This window comes from Salvia splendens, chromosome 4 (assembly GCF_004379255.2).
Source record: "Salvia splendens isolate huo1 chromosome 4, SspV2, whole genome shotgun sequence".
Taxonomy (NCBI): Eukaryota; Viridiplantae; Streptophyta; class Magnoliopsida; order Lamiales; family Lamiaceae; genus Salvia; species Salvia splendens.
In genome coordinates this window covers 23,656,261-23,681,317 of record NC_056035.1, presented here as the reverse complement: position 1 = coordinate 23,681,317, position 25,057 = coordinate 23,656,261, and the positions used below count along the sequence as shown (strand labels likewise).

General features: G+C 38.0%; 1 protein-coding gene across 4 annotated transcripts; it reads left to right on the top strand.

The window, feature by feature from the left end:
- Window positions 1–511: 511 nt before the first annotated feature.
- Window positions 512–23,948, top strand: LOC121800293. Of its 4 annotated transcripts, none has more exons than XM_042199868.1 (5): window positions 512–838; window positions 2,003–2,045; window positions 2,165–3,308; window positions 3,400–3,550; window positions 23,704–23,948. In XM_042199868.1, exons 3-5 carry the CDS (start codon window positions 3,113–3,115, stop codon window positions 23,828–23,830), a joined length of 474 nt encoding a protein of 157 aa, XP_042055802.1. In that variant the 5' UTR covers window positions 512–838; window positions 2,003–2,045; window positions 2,165–3,112; the 3' UTR covers window positions 23,831–23,948. The 4 variants fall into 4 exon arrangements, with proteins under 4 accessions (XP_042055802.1, XP_042055803.1, XP_042055801.1 ...); XM_042199869.1 differs by having other exon boundaries at window positions 2,003–2,778; window positions 3,067–3,308; XM_042199867.1 differs by having other exon boundaries at window positions 2,003–3,308.
- Window positions 23,949–25,057: the final 1,109 nt, after the last annotated feature.

Genomic DNA, 25,057 nt, shown 5'->3' with positions numbered 1-25,057 from the left:
ATTCATATCATTTTCACATAAAAATATACTTAGGGCATTTCCCTTATTTAAAAAGAAAGTCCACCTCAAGTTCTTAATCCTAAATTATTTCCTTTCCCTTGATATCACATCTCGCTTGCAAGGAAGCACCTTTAGCATTTAAATAACACATAAATCAACACAATGAATCAAGTAGATAAATAAGATGCATGCCCCCTAATTAAAATCGTTTATCTCGTTTCTCGGTTTTTGATTATTCGGTGGCCGCCTAATGTTCCTCCGTTGGCTCCTCGTATTTCCCTCCACGATATCGAATTAAAATCCCAAAAATACTCCCTCACAAATACAGGTGCCCCTTCCTTTTCTACTTTAAAACAAGAATAAAATTAATGGTCAAAGAATAAAAGGGATTGAGTACTCCTATTCCAGAAACAGTTCGTATACCCTCCACTCCACTTTAACAATCATCAAATATATTAAAGAAGATAACAAGAAATCAAATATACTCCCATTCACATCTGCGTATTTTTCTCCCTCTCTCTCGCGCACCTTTCTTCCCCAACTCTCATCTCTGTCTCTCGCTTTCTCTCACAAAAAGGAAGAAAACAAGATCCCCAAATTTTCGTCGCCTCTTCCGATTCGCTCCATGCCGCCGGCCATTGCTCGCCGGGAGGGAACGGTGCTGCTGTCACAGTGCCTGGAAGACGCTGCTATCGCCGCCGGGAAGAGCTGCTGCTGGCCGCTTCCACGCGGTCGCTCAGCGCCATCGCCGTCTGCAGTCGCCACGGGTGTGCTCGCTGTTCGAACAGCCCCGAAACGACACCGCGCAGCCCCGAAACCAACCCGAACCACCCCGCAAGTAAAGTTCTTACGTTGATTTTGTGAAATTAAAGTTCGATTCTTTGATTCGGTTTTGTTTTGGTTTTCCAATTAGAGATTTATTTCAGATTCCATGAGATGCACAAGAATGTAATAGGAATGAGGTGGAAGAAGTGTATACCCGCTGTTGGTGAAAGGTTTGGCTGGCAAAGATTGTATTGTCAACCCTCCTTGAACTTGATCCGATGGGAATTGATTTGAGGGATTGATTGGGTATATATAGACCAAACTGATAGATATTGATAGATTTGGTGGTTGGAGAGATTTTAGGGAAGATGAAGATATAGGGAAATCGTTTATTGATGGGTTTGGAGAAATATATTTGACCAAGTCAACTATGAAAAGATTTAATTAGATTACTTTGATTTTTTCTTTCTCCTTTTTTTTTCGGGGTGTTACACTATTTCTATTTAACATCCATTTGTTCTTACTTTGTTTCTTCCTTAAGTTAGTGGATAATGCTTCACGCTTGACTGAAACATTCAGTGATGATTTATTATAACTTGCTATATAATCGTGAGAGGATGTTGGCGAGTTAGATCCACTTAATAGACACTACAATTATCTTCCTTTAAAACGGCACTGTCAATTGATAGTGAGGAATTTTTAAGGGTTTTAGGAGCTTTTAGGAGTTACGTATTTAGGATTGACAACCCTAATGTTTGTAATCAACGTTTGTATCACATGAGCATAAACTAGGTGACTCGTTTTATCAATGTTGGAAATTGTATAACCATAATTGTGAAAGCACATCCCTGGAATTACCTTATCTCTATACTTTTATCTCCGTGATTATTTGAAATTAGTTGTTTCTTTGCTTTCAAAAGTTCTTTGTTTTCAAAAATCTCCAAAACTTTCGGTTTCCAAATAGTAATTGAGTTTTAGTAGAAGATAAACAGATTGTATTTTTTTCCCCGTGATCGATATCCGGTACTAACCTTTAGCTATACTATTCCTACTCTGTATACTTTTTATACTTGCAAGTATTTATAGTGCTAATAAAAAGTGCATTCAAGTTTTTGGCGCTGTTGCTGGGGAAGACAATTCAGTTTGGGATTGATATCTTCAATCGAATAATTTTACTACTTTGGTATTTACTGCTTTCATTTTTATTTTTATTTTCTTTTAATGGATCTCTTCACAGGAATGGAGAGTCCATATGGTTACAATAATGAGCAGCAAGGAGGGTATTATGAAGAGTGCTATAGTCCCGACCAAGGGGGATTATACTATGACCCAGACTATTTTGATTATGCATACGATGCACATGATTATTATGCTAATGAAAATTCTGAAACATGTGCAGGTATGGAGGACCAACCCCGCTCCAAATGGGAGGAACTGTTAGAAATTTGCATCACCGAGGTTCAGGAAAATAGGAAGGTGATCAATCAGTGGTTGATCAATTTGGAAAGAAACACCAGCCTATTAGAGCAAGGTTTGGAAAGTCTAGCCGCATAAGTAGGGGATTTGTAATATAATATAGGGGTTTTGGCCACTGCAATAGGGAACAAGCACACTCCAGGGACACTTCCTAGCTTGCCAGAGATCAATCCGAAGGGAAAGTGTCATGCCGTGTAACTTCCCAGCGGGACCACATACCAGCCCTCACAAGCAACAAAGTTAGACAGGTGAAGGAGAGAAAAAGAGCCGGAAACGACTGACTTCACGCCAGCCGTTGGTCAAACCCAGCGGCCCGCTACAGATTCTCACAGCGGTCCGCCAGAAGCTCCCCAGCCAGCCGAACCTGATTCAGACACAGATGCAGAACCATCGCCAGCGGCCGCTGCACCACTTCGTAACGGTCCTCCACCGGAACATCAGTCCCCAGATCCACAGTTTCCCAGTACTGCCACCATTCCGTATCCCCAATGATTAAAGAGTAAAAAGTTAGACGTCCAGTTTGCCAAGTTCTTGGAGGTAATGAGCAAGGTCCACATCAACATTCCATTAGTGGAGGCGCTGCAACAAATGCCCAACTATGCCATGTTTTTGAAAGATGTGGTTACTAAAAAGAGAAAGTGGGGGAAATACGAGACAGTGGGCTTAACATAGAATTGCAGTGCTCTAATTCAGAAGGGATTACCTACCAAACACAAGGATTCATGGAGTTTTACTTTATCTTGTGTTTTGGTTAATAATGTAGAAGGAAATGCATTGTGTGATCTTGGAGCAAGTATCAATTTAATGCCTTTATCTTTTTTACAGGAAGCTCAACATTGACAACATCCGTCCCACCTCAATTACCTTGCAGATGGCGGACAGAAGTACAACAACACCAAGGGGGATTGTAGAAGATGTCTTGGTAAGAGTAGGAGAATTCATTTTTCCTGCTGATTTTGTTGTTTTGGACATGCAGGAGGACAAGAAGGTGAGACCATTTTTAGCCACTGGGGGAGCCATGATAGATGTACAGAAGGGAGACCTAACATTGCAGTTGCATAATGAGAGTATGAACTTCACCATCCATGACGCTTTGAAATTCCATGGGAATGAAAGATTTATCTACATGTGAGTCTAATGTGTGTGCTATGATTGCAGAACTCGAGTTCCTTCCCGAAAGAATCCCTCAAAAGGGGAACGCATTCTTGCCATTGCGCAACCCCGAAGAAGAGGAAGAGAGGAAGAAAGCACTGGGGAAACCACGAGGACCACCTAAGGTGGAATTGAAGCCACTCCCCGAACACCTCAGGTACGCATTTCTAGAAAAAAAAAACACTTACCCCGTTGTCATTTCCACTGCCTTGAGTGAAAGAAAATGTGAAAAGTTGTTGTGTATGTTAAACAAGTATAGGTCTGCTATAGGATAGTCTATTGGTGATTTGAAGGGGATTAGCCCACCGACATGCACGCATAGGATTTTACTTGAAGAAGGGCATAAGCCTCGTGTGCCAAACCAACATAGACTTAACCCTATTATGCTAGATGTAGTGAGTGGAAAGAAGTAATCAAGTTGTTAGATGTAGGGATCATTTATGCCATATCGGATAGTGAATGAGTGAGTCCTACACAAGTGGTAGCTAAGAAAGGGGGGATGACCGTAGTGCCCGGGAAGGATGGTGAGATGATTGCCATGAGAGTAGCCACGAGGTGGAGAGTTTGCATTGATTATAGGATGTTAAATGCAACCACTAGTAAAGATCACTTCCCTTTGCCTTTTATTGATCAAATACTTGATAGACTTGGGGGATATGATTACTATTGTTTCTTGGATGGTTATTCTGGTTATAATCAAATTGCAATTACTTCCGAGGATCAACATAAGTCAGCCTTTACTTGCCCGTATGGGATATATGCTTATAGGAAGATGTCGTTTGGCTTATGTAATGCTCCTGCTACTTTTCAAAGATGCATGATGGCCATTTTTCATGATTTAATGTAGAAGGTGATGGAGATGTTTATGGATGATTTTTCTATTTTTGGGAAGTCTTATGATCATTCTTATGACAACTTGGCTAAGGTTTTTGCAGAGATGTGTAGAAACTAACCTTGTTCTTAATTGAGAGAAATGTCACTTCATGGTGAAAGAAGGTATAGTTCTAGGTCACAAAGTATCTTCTGCAGGGATAGAAGTTGATAGAGCCAAGATTCTGTTGGGATTTTGGAGCCCCTTGCACAGCGGAAGACTTGTACAAACAAATAAATCAGACATAGGATCTATTTGACAGATTACGGGATTAATCAATTCACATGTTAACACAGAATTGCATGCTAGAACGCAAATAATTCATGCTCATAGAATACAAATCCTAAACATGAATTCTACGGTTTAGAGTTACCGATTTGATTCTCCAAAGAATCGTCGATTGCTTGCGCCTTCTCCATGATGATCTTCAATACTAGACCACAGATCTTCTGACCGGTGTCCCGAACTGTATCTCGACATCAGGGTGGGCTGATCTTATCGAAACACTAGGACTCGAATAAAGAAGATAAAACTTTCTCACGGAGGAGGAGCTGAAAAACTCACGGAGGAGAAATTCCATTGAAATTTTCGTCCCCTACTGTAGAGAGGAGGGGAACGGAATTTCTCTCTCAAAAATTGATTGTCTTTCTGTCTCTTTTATTCTCCTAATTATAATAGTTCATATTGGGCCCAGTCAGGGATCTATGGAAGGTTTTGGATATAGGCTCCCCCAATTAGCTTTTTACTAATTAAATTAAACCCACAATTTAATATAAGCTTATATTGGAATATTACGAGCAACCACTACAGATGTAATATTGACCTCCCCATCCAAATCCGAAATTACAAGTAATCTGGGTTTCCATTTTGTTTATTATTTATTTCCCGCGCTTAAGATATAAATATCCATTAATTAATTAAAGTCTGCTATGGACTTAATTAATTAACATCTTATTAATTCCAAGAGTGGACTTAGCAAGAAACGCTTATTTATTATTCATAGAGTAATAAAACTCCAACTGACCAGTTTCCGAATAATAAAACCTTGTTCAAGCTCCTCTTGAGGACATTATCAAAAGAGACTCACCTCGCGCACGATTCAACATAATAGCAATCCTAGCACCACTAGATAATGATCACCACTACCCAATATACCTGGATTGTTGGGTGACGAAAAACCCGCACCTTTGGTAAGTCAAAGTAGTAGATGCTCAATATTGTATGCTCAATGCTAACGTACATTGATTAAGAAATAGATATTTATCAAGACCTCGTCTTTCAGTAGATAGCATAAAGACACGTCTTGCTGTTAGATCCATTCAGTGCTATACCACACCTACGTCATCTTATTTCAACATGGCTTAGAAATAATCGGGCTGGCATTGCAACCTTTCACGATAGGTAGCCAAAGCCTATCTAGGTTGTGAAATTCTTCTTTTTCTTTTGCAAAGCATTGCATATAACCGACTGTAGTTACCTTAAAGTGGACGACGCCCACAACCAGTCTACTAACCAAAAGACTTAGGCTTTGTTTACTTCTTATGCATTTAAATGTTTATAAAAAATCTTATAAACGCACAAGCAAACACAATGTAATAATATACTGATTCTATTCGTGTGAAATGCTCAAATAATACTGAATCGGGTCAAAAGTGGATTGTAGAGTTTTTCCGTCCACAAGCAAGATTCTATTCGTGCGAACTCGCTCGAAACATGCTCTTCAGTATACTAAACCTAACAATCTCCCACTTATACTCAAAACATGCTTTCGAGTATACCCACTGCCAAAAACTCTCCCACTTATACACAAAGCAGGTCTTGGAGCTAGATATATCGAACTACCATTCATTTCACATCATGATTGAAATATGTTGCCACAAAGGCAATTTCTGTGAAAAATCTGCTTGGTTGTTCTCTGATAATATCTTTTGCACCACTATGTCTTTGCTGCGTACTTGATCTTTAATTAATTTCATCTCTCTATGTGATTGCTTAGCTTATGATCTCGTGTTCCTCTTGAGTTAGCCTTTGCTAGAGTAAAATACTCATAGGCATATTCAAACTTACGATCAAAGCTACTAGGAGTATACTCCTAAGGTAAACACATATAATGAGGATGACTTACTCGATCACTGATTAGTCATAAGACTTAGTCAGTGTAACCCCAAGGACATTACATGAATGACTGGTAAACTAGAATATAGCGATTAGTCTTTCTCAAGTACTATGGTATATCCATTACCTCAATCAAAGTCCTTCGCCAAGATTAATATGATATATACTTGCTATGCAAAAGCACAACTAATATCAAACTTAGTACACATCATAGCATACATGAGACATCTATCTCCAAAACTAGCCTCATAATTATTATTCTCACTAAGCGTCGAACGACACTTAACTAGAGACAAGACAATTATATCTTGAAAGGTAAAAACATTTGCATGGAAATTCTAATGCTAAAATGTTCCAAGCTATGGATAGATACATGATTCCTAAGAGAATCTCAACATTCTTTCTAGCAATCTTAAAGAATTAGATGTTTAGAATGTAATTAGTTTCTCTTAAATCCTTTATCTTAAACTGGGTAGACAACCAGTTTCCTACGCTAGATGTCAATCTTAGTTGTTTGCAACTTTTGTAGATTTCATCATCGTAGTGTACCAATAATACCCTATTTAATGCATTTTCAACTTTCTTGCGCTTACAACACACTTAAGGGCACATGTTAAATTCCAAACATTCGACAATCTAGCTAAAACACACACTCTGATTTAGATGCATGCCTAAGACCACAAAGGTCTTCATAAGCTTCCAATCATGTGTTTCTTGCCCTCTATTACATACCTATTAGGATTTTCCATGTAGATGATTTCTTCAAGACTTCTATTAATAGAAAGCTGTCTTGACAGTCATGCTACATACACTCTAATTATGTAAGTGCTGGTAGACAGAAGGATCGAACAATCTTGGCACAACGACAGCGAGAAGATGATATTTCTCAATGGGCATAGCCCATTGTCATTGTCTAGCCATTTGAGATCCACATTTACACTTGCAATTATACTAGCTTCCACTGACTGACACAGCCTGTAGGTAGTATTGCAAGTCTTATAAAACACGTTGTCTATCTAAGATAGTAGTTTGGAATCTATCACCTTTTCAAGGATGAATATCCAAATGAACCAATTCTACATTGTAGTTAAAGAGATTATGTTCAAGTTAATCTAAGATCGAGTCTTGCGACACTCTTAGACCCATGAACTTGTTATGTTCATAGGAACGCTCCCACTACGATATGGTACTAACAATCTTAGGTGTTGAAGTTGATTTTATTAGTGCATAAGCTTCTAATGGTATTAGTCCTTGGTAACGTGGAATATTCGATATCTCTCTCTGTCCTGAGAGTTATCACGCTGTTAGGCTTTTAGTTCCTTTCTTGATCTTCATACAAGAATTATATCTTTGAAGATTACAGAACTTATAATCTTACATCATTTGGGAGAACCTTAAAACATACCTTAGCACTCAACTCCAATTACTTGAATACCTTTCCAACATGCGTTGGAACAACATTACACCTTGAGATGTGCTAGACTAGAGTCGCTCTAGTCCACAACTCGTGTTTTGTAGAAGGTACTGATGATGGTAGTTTCTTTAAGGTGTATCTCGTTATATCTAACGCTTATCCCATCAATGATAAGATTTACATGAGTACAACTCATCACTTGATCAAACTTGTCTTAGAAAGACTTCGATTCCTTCTTACATAACTATCTCATTCTTTGAAAGAATGCTTGGATTCGTTAATGGAGATTAGACTCCCACTATTGATCATAAAGCTTTGCTCGTCTTCTTATTGGTGTAAACCATTGAGACTTGCTAGTCTTTCTACGTTGCACTTCTATAATTATTCTGAATCAAATGATTCTAACTCATAGTGCATCGAATAGACATTCTCGACTTTCAAGCTATTTAACAAACAAATTGTTAAAATCTTGATAGTATAGATCAGTTTGAACAATAGCTAAGTATTTTCTTGGCCTTAAGACTAAGAGCCATAAATACTTTATCATTCATTGTTTAAGAAGTTGATGTGTTATTTCATACTCAATCTTGTTGCACTTATATTGTTTCAATACTATGATGCCTTAATCATCAACCATAAAACAATAATTGAACATTATAAGCTCCCACTGCAACAAAAGCCTAACTGGATCAAGATCTCTTACTTAAAAGTTGCATTGTCATGTAAGTCATTGTCCTTCTTTAAAAGAGGTCAATCCAACTTACAAAGCATCTTAACTCGCTTTAAACAAACTTTGATGACTAATCAGACTCTTCCATTTCCACATCTAGTCTTTTGTTCAAATGAACTAGGACTTAGGAAAACTGCAGCCTTGATGAATTTGTCATCAATCATGTTATTTTCCTCTAATAGTATTCATCAATCATGTTATTTTCCTCTAATAGTAATATAACGACTAATATTCTGAAGGTTTTCTACTTTTCGGTTAAACCTTCTTTTAGTCATTTCTCCAGGTGATGACTTGAGTCAGAAACTATTTGAGTGATCAAAAGATTCCTCAAAATATTCTGTCCCTTTAGGATATTCCAATCGAATCATCTTGACAGATTCTACTGATATCCATCTTTCATCGTCACTAACCAAGACTTGCAGTGCTAATTAAAAGAAAATAGCTTGACCTTATTCCTTAAAGAACTTGTCAAGTTCATGCAAAAAGCATTCTCGAACAATCTTCATGGAATTATGTCGAGGAAATGGAGGACATGAATTATTGAGTATAAACTCCCAGTTTTAGCGATGAGAATCTCATCCATTTGCATTTCCAGTCTACATAATTTTGGCATTCGAGTTTATTCCATTAAGATTGCAGACAAAATATGAATGACATAATGAAGATTTGGCAAATAAACTTATTATCACATACTTATGCTCAATACATAATCGCAAATAACCACAAAATAATTACGTATTTTGCAACTGTAAAATTAAAATTTTGTACCCCCCAGAGGAAGTCAATACGCATTAAAATCTTACAATTTTACTGGTCACAACACCAACGAATAGTCCAGAGACCAGAGCACGGCATGGCCGCCAAATGTTGCCTAAGCACGACCATCGAATTTAGCATTACAGAGTCTCATTTCTACAACACAGTCTCATAACAATGCTCATGTGCTGCTAACAAGATCAAGCTATCTCATAAATTCTGTGTGAACTTCTGAATCTCGCAGTTTCTTAGGATTATTGTCCCCACAGTGCAGGTGGCGATAATATTGGAAACCACATTCTAGTTCATACTATCTATATTTGAGAAGTCCGCCTTATGAACTCGCTATTTCTTAGGATTATTGTCCCCACAGTGCAGGTGGCGATAATATTAGAAAAAAACTTCATAAATTGCACACCAATTGATGGAGACCATATACAACGCACTTGTAGTAATTGTCGCTTAGATATTTTATATGGTTTTTGCATAATTATCACACAAGCAGATAAAGCAGATAATCCACTTACAAGGATAAACACCAAATAAACAGATAAATCCATTTAATGCATGACATTTAAACACACTGGATAATTAATGATAATTATTTAATGTTTATCTTGGATATTAATTATCCAAATTCATTTAGGATTTATGAAGATAGTGTTAACTATATAAATCCATTTAGGATCATTCTAGATTTTAATTTGATAAAATCAAATCCTTCAATTCAAGATAACGTTGATCTAGGATTATCATTATTTAAATCGTTCTAGGATATTACTAGATAGAAACGATTCCATCATAATCCATACGATAAATAAAATCCAATCACTCAAGATTTATACAAATCTTATTTCTTTCTAGAATAGACATCTAGAATATATCAAACACCACTTGGGATTTCTTCGATAAATTAATTTATCTAAATCCAATTAAATAAGGAGTTTCTTATATATTATCTTTATCGTAATCTATCTAGGATATAAATCCAAAAGATAAGGATAACTTGGATTAATGTTTATTTTAATCCACCTAGGATTAGTCTTAATAGAATTAAATCTATTCAAATCCATAAGATAAAATAAATTAATATAAATATTAATCCTAATCCATCTAGGATTTATTCTTGGAGTAAATCCATATAAATCCAAAGAATTAGATAATATTATATTATAATTATTCATATCTATCTAAGATTTATCTAGGAATAAATCCACATAAATCTGTAAGATAAGAATAAAATATTATATTATCACTATCCAAATCCATCTAGAATTTATCTATGAATAAATTCATATAAATTCATAGGATAAGAATAAAATAATATTATCATTATCTAAATCCAACTAGGATTTGTCTCGGAATAAATCCATATAAATCCATAGGATATAGATAAAATTAGATTGTTATTTTCCAAATATAACTAGGATTTATATATGAATAAAATCCATATAAATCCATTAAATAAGGAAAGAATCTAATTAATCCATGATTTGATACAAAATCAAATCTTATATAATATATAAAATACACAAAAGATATATTCAAATCTTATTCTCATATTTATCTTGAATTATTTCCAAAATTGAATCCAAGGATTTAGAAACTCTAATCAAATTTGGAAGGTGAAGTCACGAGACGAATCGATGCGACGTCGCGCGGGTGGAATCCGCGCGAGCGTCGCGCATAGGGTAATCTTGCGTCGTCTAACTCGAGTCCGGGATATTGCCCGCGAAGGCCACTCGTCTCGCGAGCTTGCCGAGCCTGACGTCTCCGACGCTACTGCATCGACGTCGCTCCAGCCGCTGCTGCCCGTAACTCAGCTGCCATCGCGCTTGCAGATCGCCGCTGCAATCGTGCAGCTGCGTCGCTGCTCTTGCTGCAGCGTTCGGGCTGTCGTGACTGCACCTGCTGTGCCGCGTAGCGCAAAGTGCCCAGCCTGTAGGCTTGGCCTGCCGGCGCAGCCTGCCTCTTGAAGGCCTGCGGAGAACTCCGACGCTGCTGCTGCCACAACGGACTGCCGTTGCTTTTCCGTAGCCGTCGGCGCTGCAAGTTGCAGCCTCCAACACACAACAATATCCCATAAAAGGCTCCAAGTTTGATTCGTTAGATTTAGTTCTTTAATCAAGTAAACGTGAATAATCAGTAATTCCAACACCAATTCACGTAAGGATAAAGAAAACTAAAAGGAATCATGATATTGAATTGAGATTTGCACGACATGAATTAAATAATTACAAGATGTACTCATCAAATAAACATCACGTAAACTTCATGTAATTCTTTTGTCATGATTCATATGTAGTTATGCAATCTTAAAAGAATCAAAGCACAAGAAAACACGTTTGAAACGAATCAGTACTAGAAGAATATTCCGAGAACGAATTTTCGTGTTCTTAATATTCGAACTTTATATGCATTCAAGCAATTCACCTAACATGAAATTAATCCACATAATCAGAGCAAAAAATTGGCTCTGATATCAATTGTTGGGATTTTGAAGCCCCTTGCACAGCGGAAGACTTGTACAAACAAATAAATCAGACATATGATCTATTTGACAGATTACAGGATTAATCAATTCACATGTTAACATAGAATTGAATGCTAGAACACAAATAATTCATGCTCATAGAATATAAATCCTAAACATGAATTCTACGGTTTAGAGTTGCCGATTTGATTCTCCAAAGAATCGTCGATTGCTCGCGCCTTCTCCACGATGATCTTCAATACTAGACCACGGATCTTCTGACTGGTGTCCCGAACTGTATCTCGACATCAGGGTGGGCTGATCTTATCGAAACACTAGGACTCGAATAAAGAAGACAGAACTTTTTCACGGAGGAGGAGCTAAAAAACTCACGGAGGAGAAATCCCATTGAAATTTTCGTCCCCTACTGTAGAGAGGAGGGGAACGAAATTTCTCTCTCAAAAATTGATTGTCTTTCTGTCTCTTTTATTCTCCTATTTATAATAGTTCATATTGGGCCCAGTCAGGGATCTATGGAAGGTTTTGGATATGGGCTCCCCCAATTAGCTTTTTACTAATTAAATTGAACCCACAATTTAATATAAGCTTATATTGGAATATTACGAGCAGCCACTACAGACGTAATATTGACCTCCCCATCCAAATCCGAAATTACAAGTAATCCAGGTTTCCATTTTGTTTATTATTTATTTCCTGCGCTTAAGATATAAATATCCATTAATTAATTAAAGTCTGCTATGGACTTAATTAATTAACATCTTATTAATTCCAAGAGTGGACTTAGCAAGAAACACTTATTTATTATTCATAGAGTAATAAAACTCCAACTGACCAGTTTCCGAATAATAAAACCTTGTTCAAGCTCCTCTTGAGGACATTATCAAACGAGACTCACCTCGCGCAAGATTCAACATAATAGCAATCCTAGCACCGCTAGGTAATGATCACCACTACCCAATATACCTGGATCGTTGGGTGACGAAAAACCCGCACCTTTGGTAAGTCAAAGTAGTAGATACTCAATATTGTATGCTCAATGCTAACGTACATTGATTAAGAAATAGATATTTATCAAGACCTCGTCTTTCAGTAGATAGCATAAAGACACGTCTTGCTGTTAGATCCATTCAGTGCTATACCACACCTACGTCATCTTATTTCAATAAGGCTTAGAAATAATCGGGCTGACAATGCAACCTTTCACGATAGGTAGCCAAAGCCTATCTAGGTTGTGAAATTCTTCTTTTTCTTTTGCAAAGCATTGCATATAACCGACTGTAGTTACCTTAAAGTGGACGACGCCCACAACCAGTCTACTAACCAAAAGACTTAGGCTTTGTTTACTTCTTATGCATTTAAATATTTATAAAAAATCTTATAAACGCACAAGCAAACACAATGTAATAATATGCTGATTCTATTCGTGCGAAATGCTCGAATAATACTGAATCGGGTCAAAAGTGGATTGTAGAGTTTTTCCGTACACAAGCAAGATTCTATTCGTGCGAACTCGCTCGAAACATGCTCTTCAGTATACTAAACCTAACAGATTCCAGCCATTGAGAGACTACAGCCCCCATCCAACGAGAACGCCGTGAGAAGTTTCTTGGGGGCACACAGGATTCTATAGGAGATTCATCAAGGATTTCTCGAAAATCTCTAAGCCTCTTTGTAAATTACTTGAAAAAGATGTCAAATTTAATTTTACTTCTGTCTATTTGCAAGCTTTTGAGAACCTAGTGAGTGCCCTCATTCTCATCACTTCCGATTGGAGTCAACCATTTGAAATCATGTGTGATGCAAGCGACACTGCCGTTGGTTCTGCCTTGGGGCAGAAGAGAGATAAAATTTTTATAGTCATTTATCATGCTAGTAGAACTTTAGATTCTGCACAAGCTGATTATACGACCACAGAAAGAGACATGCTTGCTATAGTTTTTTCTTTTGATAAATTTCGAGCTTATCTTGTTGGGACTAAAACCATTTTTTACACTGACCATGCAGCTATTAGCCACTTGTTTGCAAAGAAAGGCGCAAAGCCAAGACTCATTCCGTGGATCCTACTACTTCAAGAATTCGATGTGGAGATAAGAGATAGAAAAGGATGTGAGAATGTAGTGGCAGATCACTTGTCTCGTTTGGAGTACCCGGTGGAGGGAGAAGATCTATCATGAGAAATCAATGAGGACTTCCCCGACGAGCATTTATTCTTCACCGAAGCCACTTTTTCATGGTATGCCGACATTGTTAATTATTTAGCAGTCAAGGTACACCCTCCTGATCTTACTCCTTATCAAAGGAAGAAATTTTATAGAGATGTTAGATCTTATTTTTGGGACGAGCCCTACTTGTTCAAAAGATGTGCAGATGCTATACTTAGGAGGTGTGTACCGCAAGAAGATTGGACAACCATAGTTGAAAGATGCTACTCATCGCCAACCGGAGGATACTTTGGTGTGCAAAGGACTGCCATCAAAATCCTACAAAGTGCTTTTTATTGGCCAACCATCTACCATGACTCCGTCAGTTTTGTGCTCCAATGCAATGAATGCCAGCGCACGGGGGGAATATCTAAGAAGAAGTAGATGCCTATTAACACCATCATTGAGGTAGAATTGTTTGATGTATGTGGGATAGATTTTATGGGACCATTCCCAAAATCAGGGGAGTACCAATACATTTTACTTACAATTGAATGTGTCTAGATGGGTGGAAGAAATACCTACCAAAACTAATGATTCTAAAGTTTTAACTGCCTTTGTGAGGAAAAATATTTTTAGCAGGTTTGGTACACCCCGCGCTCTCATAAACGATGGAGGATCTCACTTTAACAATTTGTGGCTAGACAACGTATTGGACAAGTATGGAGTCAAGCATAGAGTCATCTCACCTTACCACCCCCAAGCCAATGGGCAGACCGAGCTTGCCAGTAGAGAAATCAAGTCCATCCTATAGAAAACAGTGAGCACTAATAGAAAGGAATGGGAACTCCGTTTGGATAATGCGAAATTGTGGGCATATTGTACCGTATACAAATCTCCTATAGGTATGTTTCCTTACCAATTTGATTTTTGGAAATCATGCCATTTGCCTTTTAGTTGGAGTATAGGTCTTTTTGGGCGGTTACGAAGTTGAATCAAGACTTCCAAAAGGTCGGCGAGGAGAGGCGCTTCTTCCTCAATGAGATGGACGAGTTTTAAATGGAAGCATGATACTTCGTCTACTTACAAGGAGGGGATGATGGCCTACCACGATAGGATGATTATCCCATGAGAGCTCACCTTGGGGGATGTAGTTTTGTTGCACAATTCAAGGCTCTCTCTTTTTTGCCGGAAAGTTGAAGTCCAAATGGACCGGTACCTACATGATCAAGAAAATCTATGATAGTGGGACGGTTGAGTTGCTAGCTCCAGATGGGACGTTGTTCCAAGCCAATGGCCACCGTGTGAAGAAATACTATAGCACGGACAAGGTGATGGAAGAGGAAGTGACACTTGAAGAACCTCCCAAGGAATAAAGAGGGTAAAGTCAAGCTAATGACTTTAAAATTGTCTTGGGTTTATAAGAAAAGTGGAGTTTATTTTACTCTACTTGGGATTTTTATTTTAGCCACTTTTTAGCAAAAATTTCTCACCTACCAAAGAGCCTACGTTACAATAAAAAAGAAAGACCTTTCGGATTTTGATGCTTAATCACATCTAGTAGAGGAGGGATTAGACTTTGAGCAAGCCTATGGTAAAATTCGCATGATGCATGATTTGAGTGTATATACACATTACCTTATACACTTTGAGAGTGAGAGAGCACTTCCCATCTTTAGAAGTTTGCCACATGTGAGTGCATGAATTCAATGTGTTCCACGAGTTAGTAATGAAAGTGCACTAATAAGTCTTGCTTGATTTGATTACGTTAATACATGTTTGATCTATCTATTCCATACTTTGAGGCAATTATGACATCTAGTCCTTGTGCATTCTGTCTATTCTTGTGTCTTCTATGTTTTCTTCGAGGACAAATAAAAATATAAGTTTGGGGGAGTTGTTACGCTCGGATTTTGCACCGTTTTAAGGCCATCGTTTGGTCCGTTTTCAATGTCAAAGTTGCATTACATATCCATTATTTGCATATTTTATCTATTTTGGTATTTTGACATGTGTTGTGAGAAATGTACATATTTGAGCTTAAAAAAGGAGCCAAAACATGAAGTTGGAAATCTGGAGTTGTTCTACATGTCCAGCGATCTGCTGTATCACTGTTGGTGATCGCTGACGCCCAACACCTGCTAAGCCAGTAGCGGCCCGCACCGGGAAAGTTGTGCATGAAGTCAATACACGCCTAGTGACTGCTGGAGGATGCATGGCGACCGCTACCGAGAGTCCAGAGCATTACGGGATGATGGATAGCGACTGCTGAAACAAGTGTGGCGGCCCACCAGCCAAGAGACAAAAGCCTCGGACCAACCCATAGCGTCCGCTGGCTAAAGTGCAGCGGCCCGCTGGGAAATAGCGACAAGCATAATTTTCCCTACTTTATCTCCAAGATTTACCATGTTTTGCAACCCTTTTCCTTATGATTGCAGAACTCGAGGTCCTTCCCAAAAGAATCCCTTAAAAGGGGAACGCATTCTTGCCATTGCGCACCCCCGAAGAAGAGGAAGAAAGCATTGGGGAAACCGCGAGGACCACCTAAGGTGGAATTGAAGCCACTCCCAGAATACCTCGGGTACGTATTTCTAGGAAAAGATAACACTTACCCCGTTGTCGTTTCCGCAGCCTTGAGTGAAAAAGAATGTGAAAAGTTGTTAGGTGTGTTAAATAAGTATAGGTCTACTATAGGATGATCTATTGGTGACTTGAAGGGGATTAGCCCAACCACATGCATGCATGAAGGGCATAAACCTCGTGTGCAAAACCAACGTAGACTTAACCCTATTATGCAAGATGTAGTGAGGAAAGAAGTAATCAAGCTGCTAGATGCAGAGATCATTTATTCCATATCAGATAGTGAATGGGTGAATCCTACACAAATGGTAGTTGTTGTGGTTTGGTGCCCCTTGCACAGTGGAAGACTTTGTACAAAACAAATAAATCAGCCAATGATCTATTTGACCGATTATGCGATTAATCAATTCACATGTTAAACAGATAATTTCATGCTAGAATGCAAATAATTCATGCTCAAAGAAATTAAATCCAAAACATGAATATTAAAGTTTAGAGTTACCAATTTGATTCTTCAAAGAATCGTCGATTGCTCACGCCTTCTCCATGATGATCTTCAATACTAGACCACAGATCTTCTGACTGGTTCCCAAACTGTATCTCAATATTAGGGTGTGCTGATTTTATCAAAATAATAGGACTCGAATAAAGAAGACAAAAAAATTCCTCACGGAGGAGAAAAATCATGAAAAAATCGTCCCCTACTCTTTTTAGGAGTGGACGGAATTTCTCATAAAAATTCAAGTCTATTTTCTGTCCCCTTTATTCTTTTATTTATAATAGTTACAAATTGGGCCTAGTCAGGGATCTATGGAAGGTTTTAAATATAGCCTCCCCCAATTAGCTTTTTACTAATTAAATTGAACCCACAATTTAATAAAATATTATATTGGAATATTATGAGCATACACTACAGAAGTAATATTGCACTGCCCATCCAAATCCGAAATTATAAGTAATCCGGGCTTCCGTTTTGTTTGTCGTTTATTTCCCGCGCTTAAGATAGAAATGTCCATTAATTAATTAATATCTGTTATGGACTAAATTAATTAACATCTTATTAATTCCAAGAGTGGACTTAGCAAGAAACACTTATTTATTATTCATGGAATAATTACATTCCAACTGGTCAGTTTCTGAATAATAAAAACTTGTTGGAGCTCCTCTCGGGGACATTATAAACCAGAAACACCAGGCGCGCCCACAACCGGTCTACTAAGCAAAAGACTTAGACTTTGTTTACTTCTTATGCATTTAAATGTTCGTAAAACATCTTATAAATGAACAAACAAACCCAATGTAATAATTATGGTGATTCTATTCGTGCGTAACTGCTCGAATAATGAGGACTTCCATGATGAGCATTTATTCTTCACCCAAGCCACTTTTCCATGGTATGCCGACATTGTTAATTATTTAGCAGCCAAGGTACACCATCCTGATCTTACTCCTTATCAAAGGAAGAAATTTTATAGAGACGTTAGATCTTATTTTTGCGACGAGTCCTACTTATTCAAAAGATGTGCAGATACTATACTTAGAAGCTGTGTACCGCAAGAAGATTGGGCAGCCATAGTTGAAAGATGCCACTCGTCGCCAACCGGAGGATACTTTGGTGTACAAAGGAACGCCATCAAAATCCTATAAAGTGGTTTCTATTGGCCAACCATCTACCGTGACTCCGCCAGTTTTGTGCTCCATTGCAATGAATGCCAGCGCGCGGGGGGAATGTCTAAGAAGAAAGAGATGCCTATGAACACCATCATTGAGGTAGAATTGTTTGATGTATGGGGGATAGATTTTATGGGACCATTCCCATAACCAGGGGAGTACCAATACATTTTACTTGCAGTTGAATATATGTCTAGATGGGTGGAAGCAATTCCTACCAAAAACTAACGATTCTAAAGTTGTAACTGCCTTTGTGAGGAAAAACATTTTTAGCAGGTTTGGTACACCCCGCGCTCTCATAAGCGATGGAGATCTCACTTTAACAATAGGTGGCTAGACAACGTATTAGACAAGTATGGAGTCAAGCCTAGAGTCACCTCACCTTACCACCCCCAAGCCAATGGGCAGACCATCCTACAGAAAACAGTGAGCACTAATAGAAAGGATTGAAAACTCCGTTTGGATGATGTGTTGTGGGTATATCGTTCCGCATACAAATCTCCTATAGGTATGTCTTCTTATCAATTAGTTTTTGGGAAATAATGCCATTTTCCTTTTGAGTTGGAGTATAGGTCATTTTTGGCGGTTAAGAAGTTAATCAAGACTTCCAAAAGGCCGGCGAGAAGAGGTGCCTCTTCCTCAATGAGATGGACGAGTTTTGAATGGAAGCATATGATAGTTCGTCCACTTACAAGGAGAGGATGAAGGCCTACCACGATAGGATGATTAGCCCACTGCCAAAAACTCTCTCACTTATACTCAAAGCAGGTCTAGGTGCTACATATATATAACTACCATTCATTTCACATCATGTTTGAAACATGTTGCCACAAATACATTTTCTGTGAAAAATCTGTTTGGTTGTTCTCTGATCATATCTTTGCCACCACTATGTCTTTGCTACATACTTAATCTTTAATTAATTCCATCTCTCTATGTGATTACTTAGCTTAAGATCTCGTGTGTCCCTTGAGTTAGCATTCGCTAGAGTAATTAAAAATAATATTCATAAGCATACTCAAACTTACGATCAAAGCTGTTAGGAAGATACTCCTAAGGTAAACACATGTTCGGAGGATGACTCAAGATACTCCTAAGGTAAACACATGTTCGTAAGAAGATACTCCTAAGATAAAACTAAGTCAGTGTAACCCCCAGGACATTACATGAATGACTGGTAAACTAGAATATAGTGATTAGTCTTTCTCAAGCACTATGGTATATTATTTACCTCAATCAAAGTCCTTTGTCGTGGTTAATATGATATACACTTGCTATGCATAAGCACAACTAATATCAAACTTAGTACACATCATAGCACACATGAGACATCTATCTTTAAAACTAGTCTTATAATTCTTGATCTCACTAAGCGTCAAACGACACTTGACTAGAGATAAGACAATTTCAACTTGAAAGGTATAAACCTTTTCATGGAATTTCTAATGCTAAAATGTTCTATGCAATATATAGATATAGGATTTCTATGAGAATCTCAACATTCTTTCTAGCAATCTTAGAAGAACTTAGATGCTAAGAATGTAATTAGTTTATTTTAAATCCATTATCTTAAACTGGGCAGACTACCGGTTTCCTACGCCAGATGTCAATCTTAGTTGTTTGCAACTTTTGTAGATTTCATCATCGTAGAGTACCAATAATACCATATATAATGCACTTTCAACTTCCTTGTGGTTACAACACTGTTAAGGACACAAGTCAAATTCCAAATATTTGACAATTATGATAAAACACATATACTCTGATTTAAATGCTTGCCTAAGACCACGAAGGTCTTTATAAGCTTCCAATCATGCGTTTCTTGCCCTTAATTACATATCTACTAGGATGTTCTGTGTAGATGATCTCCTCAAGACTCTTATTTATAAAATGTTGTCTTGACAATCATAATACATACATTCTAATTTATGTAAGTTCTAATAGACAATAGGATCGAATAAATCCTGGCACAACGATAGTGAGAAAAAAGTTCTCTTTTGGTATAGCACATTGTCATTGTCTAGCCCTTTTGAGATCCACATTTACACTTGCAAATTTACTAGCTCCCACTAACTGACACAACCTATAGGTAGTATTCGCAAGTCTTGTAAAATATGTTGTCTATATTAGATTGTAGTTTGGAATCTATCACCTTTTCAAGGATGAATATCCAAATAAACCAATGTTGCATTCTAGTCAAAGGGATTATGCTCAAGTTAATCTAAGACTGAGTCTTACGACACTCTTAGACCCGTGAACTTGTTATGTTCCTTAGGAACGCTCCCACTACGATTTGGTTCTGATAATCTCTCTGGTACTGAAGTTGATCTAATTACTGCACAAGTTTCTAATGGTATGCCTTCTTGGTAATGTGGAAAATCAAATATCTCTTTGTATCTTGAGAGTTATCACGCTGTTAAACTTTTAGTTCTTTTCTTGATTTTTATACAAGAATTCCCTCTTTGAAGATTACAGAACTTATCCTTATATCATTAGGGACAACCTTAAAACATACCTCAGTACGCAACTCCAATTACTTGGACACCTTTCTAACACGTGTTGGAACAACATTACACCTTGAAATGTGCTAGACTAGAGTCACTCTAGTCCACAACCCGTGTTTTGTAGAAGGTATTGGTTGATAGTTTCTGTTGGGGTTTGTATACTCAAAGATGCTTCGAGCGTACATGCCTTTGTACAGTCACCTTGTGCATGTATACGAGAAACGCCACGTCTACTTGTTTACCTAATTATGAGAATAAATAATATAATATAACGGTTAATTAATTGAACTATAATAAACAAGTCTAAGTCTTCTTGCTAAGAAGGTCAAAGTAGGGAAATTCGATGAATCCTCATGAGTTTTCCAGTAGGGGACTTGGCCAGATCTAGTAAGAAGAAAAACGTATTCGCAAACTAGATAGGCTTTGGCTACCTATTGATATGGTTGCGGTGTTTGTAATAATTCTCTCTTACCTAAGAAGAGATTAGTAACACCGACGTGGTAAAGCATTGAAAGGATCTAATACAAAATGTATTGTTTATTGCTATCTACTGAAAGAATATATTACAGAAATTTTAGTATTTTCTAGTCTATGAAATTAATATCAATATTGTTTATTTAATCAAACGTCACTTTGACTTATCAATATGGGAGAGTTTGTACGTAACTCAAACATGATATCTTGGGTGGTAGTAATTGAATAACATGAAGGTATTGGAATATTATTTCATACAATTCGCCTGCCCAATATGGTATGATTAAATCCTCAAGAGGTGTTTGAAAAATAAATTTATTATTCAGAAATCTGCGCAGTTGGAATCTTATTCCACGAATAATAAATAAAGTTTCAAAATAGAAAACTCTTTGGAGAATTAATTTAATTCAAGTCACGTAGCAGACAAAAGAATTAAATTGATGGATTAAGATAATCTTAAACAGAAAAAATATTATAAAATAAAATGGACCCAAGTTATTTGTAATTTGGTGATTTAGATGAGCGTGCAATATTATTCTTTAGTAGAATAAAATAATATTAAATTGATAATATATTAAAGCATGGGTCATTTGATTTAATTAGATATTTATCTAGGGTGAGCCCTACATCTAAATCATTCCATGGATCACCATCCTAGCCCAACAAGTCCAAGCTTATAAATAGTGAAGGATGGAAAACTCTAATGCACAACATTACACAACTCACTCCCTCCTAACCCTAGCTGTCGGCGCCAGCACCTCCCTCTCCCTCTTACCTCGGTTTTTGTGCCCTAGCACGTGGGAGAATTAGGGTTTTGATTTTTGTTCTTGTTCTATCCTAATTCATAGGATTAGATCAAGACAATCTAGTATTTGTTTTGGTTTTCCCTAGATCTAACATGACTTTTATTTGATTGTTCAAGATCCGCCCACACGGATGAATAATCAAGGACGTGGGAATAGTATTGAAGATTTGTGGTCGATAAATCAAGGATCTCCGTGTGGTGCAGCTAGCAACGTCAATCCTATGATGGACGTCAAATTGCATGTCTACATATTTATTTGATGTTTTAATCTATAGATCTAGTTTAATTGCATGAAATTGGAATCGAATGCATAATCACCTAAATAGATCCGTAAGGACCTGTTTGTTTTCTGTGTCTTCCGATGCGGTAGTCCCAACAATTGGTATTAGAGCCATTTTTTAGGCTCTGATTATGTATTTCATTAATTGATTTTTTTGAAAAATTAGTGTAAAAACTTGGGATTTTCGAAAATAATTCAATTACATGTTATATGTTTATAATATGTGTTGGATCTATATTTTTCTTTATTTTATTTTCGGATCTATGATATGCTGTTCTAGATCGATGATTGAATATTGAGATTATTGGATTCAAATCCTAAGATATACAAAATATTCTAGATCTATAATGAACATCATTAGATCTATATATTCTGTGTAATATATACTAGATTATATGTTTGAATTGATACATATATGTATATGTTTAAGTGAATATATGTGTTTTGAATCAAGAAATAAAGTGGTCCATGATTGAATACTTGGATCGATGAAAGAATATTATGAATCTTGGATCTAATTTAAGTTTTTCACAAGAATATTCTAGATCTAAGCAAGTATTCGTAGATCTATAGATTTATGTTCTTAATATGCTAGAACAATTTAAATTGATAAAAAGTTGAAGTTTAAATGTGCATATTGGTGTGAACATAAGTGATTGTTACACTTGAGAAACGATTATTTAAGATTTAAGATCGCGGTCAAGTGAAGCGACCGCGATGAATCAAGTTAATTAAATCGAAAACGAACAAAGGAACACAAGGGTTAAACCCTAGGTGTGTTCAAATACCGGGCTGTGGATCTTGGCTTTTCGGGGATCGTCGATCCAGATCCGGCTGAGCGAGGCAGCGATGGTGGCTGGCAGCTGCGTCGTCTTCGGGCGACTGCAGTGGGGCTGTTCTCGTCGGAAAGCCACGCCTCCGAGCGGTCAGCAGCTGCGTCGCCTTCGGGCGAAGGCGGAGGGGCTGTCCTCGACGTCCCTTGAGCGCCAGCGGTTGTGTTGCCGACGGGGAGCAGCTGCTCCATCTCCGAACAGCTGCCGGGCAGCTGATGTGTCACCTTCAATGGCAGTTGCGACGTCTCTTGAGTACGCCGGAAGCCACAGTCAGCGGCTGCTATTGAAAGTGAGATGGTGCAATGATAATGAAGTAAAGAAAGCTCAAAGCAATAAGAGGAAGGAACCATGTGAGCTGGCAGTTAGTTAGAGTTAGTTGTTAGATCGTGTGTGATCAACTCTCATGCACCCTCGTGAACCATAGCTACATCTTAGCTCATTGAGCGTAGTACAAATAAGTAGCTAGATAGCTTTCATATTTGTATCTTTTGACAATTTGATATATAAGTAATATCTTTCACTGTCTTGCCTTTCTATATTGAGAGTTCATATCTCTTATACATGTTTCGATTTTAGTTTCAATATGGTATCAGTGAATATTTTTGCTTCCGCATTTTGCTTTGATTTTGTGATGGCTCGCAGCAACAGCGGCAACGCCGGAAGCAGTGGCTCTTCATGTAATTCAACTTTGGAGGATAATTCGAGTCCTTACTACTTACATCCAAGCGACAATCCTGGTTTGCAGCTGGTTCCTCAGATCCTGTGTTGAAGATGGCTACGTTGCATGCATGAGTGAGATGGCGATATACGTGGATAAGAGGCTGATGTATATGATTATGAAGATGAGATGTGGCAATATATCTTCACATGACCGTTGGCCAGCTAGATCCTAGTCAGCAATGAGTCAGCTTGGATTAGTAAGTTAGTTCTTGTTAGTTTTGTTAGCTTAGTTCAGCTTTCCGGTTGCTATATATATAGCTTCCCATCTCTTTTGTAATTTCATGATTTGTGTGTGATCAATAATAGATCATTTTCTCTCAATATCTTTCAATGTGTTTCGATTTATTGCTTTCTACATGGTATCAGTGAAAATCATCCTATTTCCGCTGTTCTACTTCTGATCTCTACCTTTTCAATGGCTCCTCGCGGCGGCAGCAATCAGATCCAGCCGGCGGAGGACATTTCCAGTCCTTTTTACCTTCATCCGAGCGACAATCCTGGTCTCCAACTGGTATCTCAACCTCTCACTGGCTCTAATTACATCAGTTGGAGTAGATCTCTGTCTACGACTCTCTTAGCTAAGAATAAACTGCTTTTTGTCAATGGTGTTTTGTTGAAACCAACCGATGATGATCTCTTATATCATGCTTGGATTCGATGCAATAGTATGGTAGTTTCCTTGTCACGACCGCCCATGTGTCCATTTCCACCACAGGTGAAGCATCGAATGCCTCCGACTCTGCACTCCCCAACGTGATACTTGGAACACCGGTTGCAGTGGGATGCCCTCTGTTGATTTCCTCTCTGTTGTGGCACGACTTTTCGGCCATAGTTCTGCGAATGGCGGAAAGTGGAATGGTGTCGCTTGTTGTCATAAGGGGCTCGGTTGCCTTCCCACTTCCTCTTGTCTCGATAGTTTGGTTGAAGTGTGGGTGGTGTAGGATTTGCTATCCTCTCGTCCTTTGGCAGCGCCTCTTCCACATCTAAGGCGCAACTCAAAATCTCGGAGTACGAAATTCCTCTGCGGCTGGCCACAGCTACTCTTATATCGTGTCTAAGGCCAGAACGAAACTTTGCGGCCATCTTCTCATCCGTGTCCACCAACTCGAGCGCATATCGGGTCATTTCACAAAGAGCATGATCATACTCCGTCACCGTCATGTCTCCCTGTTTCAGGGTGTGGAACTCTACGATCTTGGCCCTTCGGTAGCTCATGGGGAAGTACTTATTGTACACCTCCTTCTTGAACTCGTCCCATGTTAACACCTCTCGGCGG